The 8,123-nt window shown below is 43.9% G+C and overlaps 1 protein-coding gene across 1 annotated transcript; it reads left to right on the forward strand.

Moving 5' to 3' along the window:
- Positions 1-1,831: 1,831 nt before the first annotated feature.
- On the forward strand, positions 1,832-3,742 carry steep1 (STING1 ER exit protein 1). The gene has a single exon (XM_028006109.1). It carries the CDS (start codon positions 1,922-1,924, stop codon positions 2,597-2,599), a length of 678 nt encoding a protein of 225 aa, XP_027861910.1. The 5' UTR covers positions 1,832-1,921; the 3' UTR covers positions 2,600-3,742.
- Positions 3,743-8,123: the final 4,381 nt, after the last annotated feature.

Raw genomic sequence — 8,123 nt, forward strand, 5'->3', positions numbered from 1 at the left:
ATATGAAGAAATTGGACATTTTCATGGTAAAAAAGGTGGTGCCATTATTTTATACTTGTATATCACATATTTCTACATGTGAAAATGTGTACCACATGGGAATCACATGTGAGTTTACCACCAAATGTTCCAGAATCACATGTATAAATGTGATTCACATCATTCACATGTAAAAAGTTGTGTGAACCACATGTGTGGTTTTCATGTGAGTCACATGATTTTTTTGTAAGGGGAGTTCCAGAAGGAAAAAAACTGACCCTTTCCCTGTCGACCTTCATAATAAAAATGACATCAAAAATCTGATTTCTTTAATTTTATCAATGCACCAAAACATTAATATTGTAACTGAAGGTAAACTTAAAGCACCATCATACAACAGAGTCACATGGTGCATCATTCCGTCCAGGACGCACAGCAGGGAAAATAAATATTTAATCATGAATACTAATTATGTATACACTTAGTCGTTTTGATAATGGGCTAATTTAGCTAATATGAACATTTAAAGCCTGTTTTGCCTTCATTATAAGCCTTATTTAAGGCTTTTATTTTTTTGCGGCTCCAAACATTTGTTTTTTTGGTCCAAAATGGCTCTTTCAACATGTTGGGTTGTTGAGCCTCGGCAACAACCATCAGGCAATGTGACCACCAGGCAATGTGACCACCAGGCAGCCTTATATTGTCCATGGCTGCTCCAATTAACCAACCCACCAAGAAACAAGGTAAAACAAAATACACAAACAAACTTGACAAAAACAACCAAATCTTCAGAATAATAAATGTTAGCAAATACTATTATTTTTAAGCAGACATTTCATTTCTAAAAAGACATTTCTATACATATAAATCCAACATTAAACTTCTAAAGTGCGTAGGCCCCCAGGGAATATTTTAGCCTGAACACCCTGCAGAGGAAGAGACAGAGGTAAGCCACATCTACACAAACCCCCAAACATCTTAGTGCATCTCAACAGTCTCAATACTAATATCCATTTGTTTAATTTTGACAGGACACCATCAGTTCCAGCTGAGATGCCACTGCATAAAAACACACAATCAATAAAATACTTCAATCTGTTTGTATTTGTTTCTTTTATCATTCAACACACATTTTAAGTGTTTCCAGCTAAGTAATGAAGACCTTCATTACAATAGAAGACATAGACTTTAAAGATAAAAAAAAGACAATTTCTCTCTTAGTTTTACAGAAGATATTAGCAGGTCTGGTTAAATGGCATAACGTATATTCTTAAAGGTTTTGGATCAGATATAATTTCTGAAATTAGAACTTTTCTTCTAAAATATTCGGTGTCGCATCTAGCACACCAATCCTTTTATACAGACTAAATTTAGATGTGAACCTGCTGGATGCTCATTCTGTCATGAAGAGGAATTAGATGATCTTTTCTTCCAGTGTCACTGAAGACTTGGAGCCATATGTGGGGTTTGCTCCAGGCTCAGGGAATCCAACTGAGTCTAACAATAAATACATTTAGTGTTTAATTTCAATGCTCCAAATTTTTTATTAATAATGTAGTTTTACTGGGAAAGTTTTTTAAAATACTTTTTTAAAAAGTTCATCCAAATGTATATAACTGGGAAAAAAAAATCCTAAAATGTTTTTGTAAATCTCTATGTTTGGATAAAAGTAAATCTGCTGAACAACTTCACTTATTCTTTGATTAACAACTTTGTTTAGATAGAAACTTGTTGTATGAACTTGAAACTGTAAGACCCAAATATTACTTTGTATTAATATTGCTGCCGAAACTGTTTTCCAAATAAAAGAAGGGGAACTACGCGGAACTAATGTCAGGACGCTGGTTTCCTTCAGGAGCGGCGGAAGTGGCGGCCACCGGAAGCAGAGAGTCGTTTCCTCCATAACACCGCTGCTGCTCCAGAGTCCTGGCGGCCTGAGAAGATGCCTAAGGTGGTCTCCAGGAGCGTGGTGTGCTCCGACACCCGGGACCGGGAGGAGTACGACGACGGCGAGAAGCCGCTCCACGTCTACTACTGCCTCTGCGGCCAGATGGTTCTGGTTCTGGACTGCCAGCTGGAGAAGCTGCCCATGCGGCCCCGGGACCGGGCCAGGGTCATCGACGCCGCCAAACACGCACACAAGTTCTGCAACGTGGAGGAAGAGGAGCAGGCCTTCATCAAGAGGGCGGAGGGCATCGAGCGGCAGCACCGCAAGAAGTGCGGGAAGTGCGGGCTGCTGCTGTTCTACCAGCACCAGGACAAGAACAGCCCGGCCACCTTCATCGTGGACGGAGCCGTGGTGAAGTTCGGCCAGGGCTTCGGCAACACCAGCGTGTACAGCCAGAAGCCGCCGGAGGCCCCCAAGAAGGTCCGGGTGATGATGACCAAGCGGACCAAAGACATGGGCAAGTTCAGCTCCGTCACCGTGTCCACCATCGACGAGGAGGAGGAGGAGATCGAGGCCCGGGAGGTGGCCGACTCCTACGCCCAGAACGCCAAAGTGATCGAGAAGCAGCTGGAGAGGAAGGGCATGAGCAAGAGGAGGCTGCAGGAGCTGGCCGAGCTGGAGGCCAAGAAGGCCAAGATGAAGGGCACGCTCATCGACAACCAGTTCAAGTAGGATTGAGGGGGACAACTGGGAGGTTTCACTGTGGCTCTACTAAGCCTGGATGTGATGGTGATGATGGTGATGATGATGATGATGATGGTGATGATGATGGACTCTTGGAGATCGCAGACCAGCCTCACACTGAAACCTGCTGCGATGCGTTTGATGAAAGGGGGGAAATGGGATTGTTTTAGATTTCTGACTAACTGTTGCTTCACTAGTTTTTGTTTTCTACAATAAAGTTAATTTTAAAAACTTGCTGTTTTTCCTGAAGCAGTTAGCGGTTCTGGTCGGGGACCTGAGTCCAGCAGAACCTAACGAAGCTGTACCTAATAAAGTGGTAGAATCGATTCTGTTGGTTTCAGAACTGATGCTGTTTATTTAGCATCACAGTCATTTTAGGAAATGTTTCACAAGAAGAAAAATCTAATCAAAAGTCAGACTGTAGAGAAACGAGATGAGGTGAGGTCAAAGGTCGTTCCGCTCAACAGGAAGTTCTGCCTGCTTTCTTCAGGGTTGGACCAACTGGAGACCATCAGGAGAAAAATGTGAGTGAAAACTGGACCAGAGGAGAATAATGCAGCAATAGCCATCTGACCTTTGACCTTGGAAATAAAGAAGAGAGCGCTGGACGGTCCGATGAGCCTGAAGCCGTCACGGGACGCTAACCAGGCGGCGCTTCCTCAGGTGTTCAGTGTTCCAGAACCAGAACCGTTTTTATGGGCCTGAAAGATGAAGCGTCTGCTCTGCAGAGCCTCATCGGGTCAGAACCTTCCAGAAACAGCTGCAGCTCAGGCGAACTGGATGGAGAATGTCAGTCTGTTAGATTTAGGGCTGTACTTTGACTAGGCCGTTCCAACCCATGCTGCGATCAAGACCATTCTATTATATCTCTGGCTGTGTGTTCAGGCTGGTTCTCCTACTGGAAGCTGAACTTTGACCCCGGCCTCAGCTGCCTGCAGGTTTTCCTGATTGGCTCCGACCGGCTTCTCGCCTCTGCTGGAGAAAAACAGAAGGACCAACAGAAAAAATACAAAGTTGATAAAAGTCTTGAAAAGAAAGTAGAAAATGTTCAACTTTATATGTGACCTTTCTGTGCAGCACACAGTACAACACATAAAACGCTCTTTAATAAAGAAATGGTTGGAGAATGAACAGTAAAAAATGGTGACTTTTTATTAAAAATGCACATTAATATAAACCAGAGTTAAAAGCATTTTCAGCAGTTTTCCTAAATGAACCATCTTTGATTATCAATATTATGACTTTATGGACAAAAATGTAGAAATAAATTCATAGGAAACACTTTGACTTCATAATTTGTAAATCATGTTTATAAATTATATTTGAAGAAAATCAGAACCAATTATTTTCTTACAAAAAATGAATAAAAAATTAGTTTTAAAGTTGTGTTTTAGGTTTGACCTTCTAGTGACTTTTTGCAATAGAAACCTAGCATAAATATTACTCCCTGTGTGTTTTGCGACTCCTTAAACTCAGACTACTCCTTTTTTTATTACAATGTTATAAATGTTTTTGGAAGGTTTTCAAAACTGGATTTTGCATTGAAAATCTGTTTCACTTTTAAGTTCTGATGTGATAAAAGTTGATCTTCTAACAAAGTGGAAGAATCAAACTACGGCAATAAAGAAATGATCATTCTGACGATTTTTTATTCATAAGTATAATTTTAAAAAACACCCATTTTCAACATGTTATAAATGAAATAATTTTATTTAAGGAAGCACTAAATTGTTGCAACACAAAATGCCAAATATTAACCCAGTTTATTGAAACGTGAAAGTTCTCTTGTAATAATTTCTACTCTTTTTACACTGTTTGATTTTTGTTTTGAAGCATTGATCTTTATCACGTGATCATGTTAAATTGTACTTTTTTGTATTTGAATCTTAAACCATTTTTGTAACTAATTGTTTTAATTATTGCTGTCAGGACGATCTTTTTTTTCTTTTTTTCTCCGAAGAGTTTTGTAGGTGAGTTTGCTCTGTAAGGCTCTGTTCGTGTTTATCGCTGCTCTCAACCTGGAGTGTCAGGTGGCCAGAACACCAGTTAGACCCGGATTCAGCTCAGGACCAGATGTCAGGATGAGGTGCAGCAGATGGAATAATGAACCAGGCAGGATCCTTTAACTGATCTGTATTCCAAACTGTATTACAGATCTTGATCCAATTGAACATGGATGGGCATAAATGTGTGTTTTGGTGTGTCTGGGTGAGTGTGTGTGTGGTTTCTTATCATTGACGCACACTTCTAAGGAAAACACACATCTCTTGCAAATCTCTCCCACGTGTTAGCACAGCGGCTCAGCTACCGAACTGCAAACCAGATATCAGCAACGTTGGTTACAGCAGTGTGCTGACGTCATCACTGCCCTAACTACGGTATGCCTTAAGGGACAAAAGTACCGCTGAACAGAAATCAAGTAATACAAACAGTAGTACTCAACATCAAGCTTAAACCATTTACAGGTCTTTTGAACAATTTGGTTTGCCAAAATATGCATCCCTGAGCCAAATAGAGAGTTAGGAATAATTCACTTTCCTACATAATCATTCCTGATCTGTGAGCTACTGGTAATGTTTCATACCAATAGGACAATATTTGGGGAAAATAGAGAGGGCATGCATATATCTGCAGGTTCAAAATCCATATTGCCAAAAAATGCATCCCCTCCAAACTTGAAGAAACAAACAGTTACAAGTGAAATACAATTTTCTACATAATCAGAGTCGTTCTATATATATGAACTGAGACTACAGGCTGCATCTCACAGCGCAGTGAAGGACAGCTGTATTCTTCTGATCACGGAGACCTGGCTGCATCCAGATGTAGCGGACTCTGCCATCGAGCTAGCAGGCTACACAGTACAGCGCCACGACAGAACGAAGGACTCCGGTAAGAGCAGAGGAGGAGGCTCTGTGTACCTGAACAACACCTGGTTACTAACACAGCGACTGTCATCAGCCATTGCTCCCCAGACCTGGAGTATGTGACTGTTAGATGCAGACCAATATACCTCCCCAGAGAGTTCACCGTAGTCATGGTAACCGCTGTTTACATCCCACCGGATGCTAATGCTAAAACAGCTATTGGACTTTTGCATGGCAGCATTAGCCATCTGCAGAGCATCTATCCAGATGCTGTGCACATCATAGCGGGGAACTTCAGCCATGCAGACTTGAAGACGGCGCTCCCCAAATTCCACCAGCATGTAAAGTGTGCTACAAGAGAGGCTAACACTCTGGACAAAGTCTACTCCAACATCAAGCTAGGCTACAGGGCTAGATCACTTCCTCACCTGGGTCAGTCGGATCACCTGTCCCTGCATTTAATTCCTGCTTATGCCCCCCTCAGGAAAACTGCTCCAACCATCACCAAAACCATAAAATCCTGGCCCCAGGATGCGACACAGCAGCTGCAGGACTGTTTCGACAGGACAAACTGGGATGTTTTTGAACATCAGGACCTGGAGGGTTTTACGGACAGTGTACTGTGCTATATCAAGAACTGTATTGACACTGTAGCTGTGGATAAACACATCCGGGTCTTCCCAAACCAGAAGCCCTGGATGACTCAGGAGGTCCAGCGACTGCTAAAGACCAGGAATACTGCCTTCAGGTCTGGGGACAGGACCGTCTACAGTACAGCCCGAGCTAACTTGAAGAGCGGCATCAGAATGACTAAGTCTGACTACAGGAGGAGGATAGAGGGCTACCTTGACAGCAACAACAGCAGGCAGGTGTGGCAGGGAATCCAGCATCTCACCAACTACAGGACCAACCTCGCAGCTGCGGAAGGCGACGCCACGCTGGCAGAGGAGCTGAACCTCTTCTTTGCCCACTTTGAGGTGAAGCCAACAGAGGCAGCCACACTACACCAAGCAACCCACAACACCACACCCCTCGTTGTAGAGGAGCACGAGGTGAGGCGCACACTGCGGGCTGTCAACCCGAGGAAGGCTGCTGGACCTGATGGCGTCCCTGGACGTGTCCTGAAAGACTGCGCCGATCAGCTGGCTGGAGTCTTCACCAGGATCTTCAACCAGTCCCTAGCCCTGTCTACAGTCCCATCCTGCCTGAAATCTTCCACCATAGTCCCCATACCCAAGAAACCTCACATCTCCTGCCTCAACGACTACCGGCCAGTGGCACTAACCCCTGTGGTGACGAAGTGTTTTGAAAAACTGGTCCGGGGTCACATCACAGCACTTCTCCCTCCTGGCTTTGACCACCACCAGTTCGCCTACAGAGCCAACAGATCCACAGAGGACGCTGTGATCACGGCCCTCCATGCTGCTCTGTCACATCTGGAGCAGCAGGGGAGCTATGTGCAGATGCTCTTTGTAGACTACAGTTCTGCTTTTAATACCATCCTCCCTCACAGACTGGTGGACAAACTGGGGGACCTGGGCCTCCCTCACTCCACCTGCATGTGGATCCTGAGCTTCCTGACCAACCGACAGCAGAGAGTTAGGGTGGGAAAACATACATCCACTGCCCTCAGCCTTAGTACTGGCTCTCCACAGGGCTGTGTGCTGAGCCCCCTGCTCTATTGTCTGTACACATACGACTGCACCTCTGCCCACCACAGCAACACCATCATCAAGTTTGCTGATGACACCACAGTGGTGGGGCTCATCTCAGGAGGCGACGAGTCCGCCTACAGGGGAGAGGTGGAGCGGCTGGTGCAGTGGTGCAGGGAGAACAATCTGCTCCTCAACAACTCAAAGACAAAATAACTCATAATAGATTACAGGAGGAATAAAACGGACATTACACCACTAACCATTGGGGGAAAATGTGTGGAGAGGGTAGCTGATTTCCGTTTCCTGGGGGTCCACATTGAGCAGGGCCTCACATGGAACATGAACACCTTGGAGCTGATAAAAAAGGCCCAGCAAAGACTGAACTTCCTGAGGGTTCTCAGGAGGAACAGCATCAAGGAGAAGCTGCTGGTGTCCTTCTACAAGTGCTCCATAGAGAGCATACTGACCTACTGTATCTGCGTCTGGTATAACAGCAGCACTACGGCTCAAAGGAAAGCTCTCCAAAGGGTTGTGAATACAGCCCAAAAAATCATTGGCTGCCCTCTCCCCTCACTGGAGGACCTGCACAGCGACCGCTGTCTAAGAAAAGCACAACACATCACAAAGGACACTTCTCACCCCGGACCTTCTCTGTTCACACTGCTGCCTTCAGGCACAAGATACAGAGCAACCAGAACCAGAACCAACCGTCTCAGAGACAGTTTCTACTCGATAGCAATAACAAAACTAAATGCAATCAAAAACAACCATTAATCATCATGAATGATGTATGAGAGAATGTGGCTGTTCTTATTTATTAGTTCAGTTATTTGTTATTTATTTCTTACATTGTGTGTAAATTGTGAGACAGTTATTTTTTGTTTTTAAGCAAATGCACTGACTGATGGCACTTTTTAAATTTCGTTGTTCTTGTGACAATGACAATAAAGGTTTATCTTATCTTATATAAGTTTTATATCAATAGGATAA

This window comes from Xiphophorus couchianus, chromosome 2 (assembly GCF_001444195.1).
Source record: "Xiphophorus couchianus chromosome 2, X_couchianus-1.0, whole genome shotgun sequence".
Lineage (NCBI taxonomy): Eukaryota > Metazoa > Chordata > Actinopteri > Cyprinodontiformes > Poeciliidae > Xiphophorus > Xiphophorus couchianus.

Excerpts from the sequence above, each read along its gene's own strand:
- steep1 (XM_028006109.1), top strand. The coding sequence starts at position 1,922 with ATGCCTAAGGTGGTCTCCAGGAGCGTGGTGTGCTCCGACACCCGGGAC.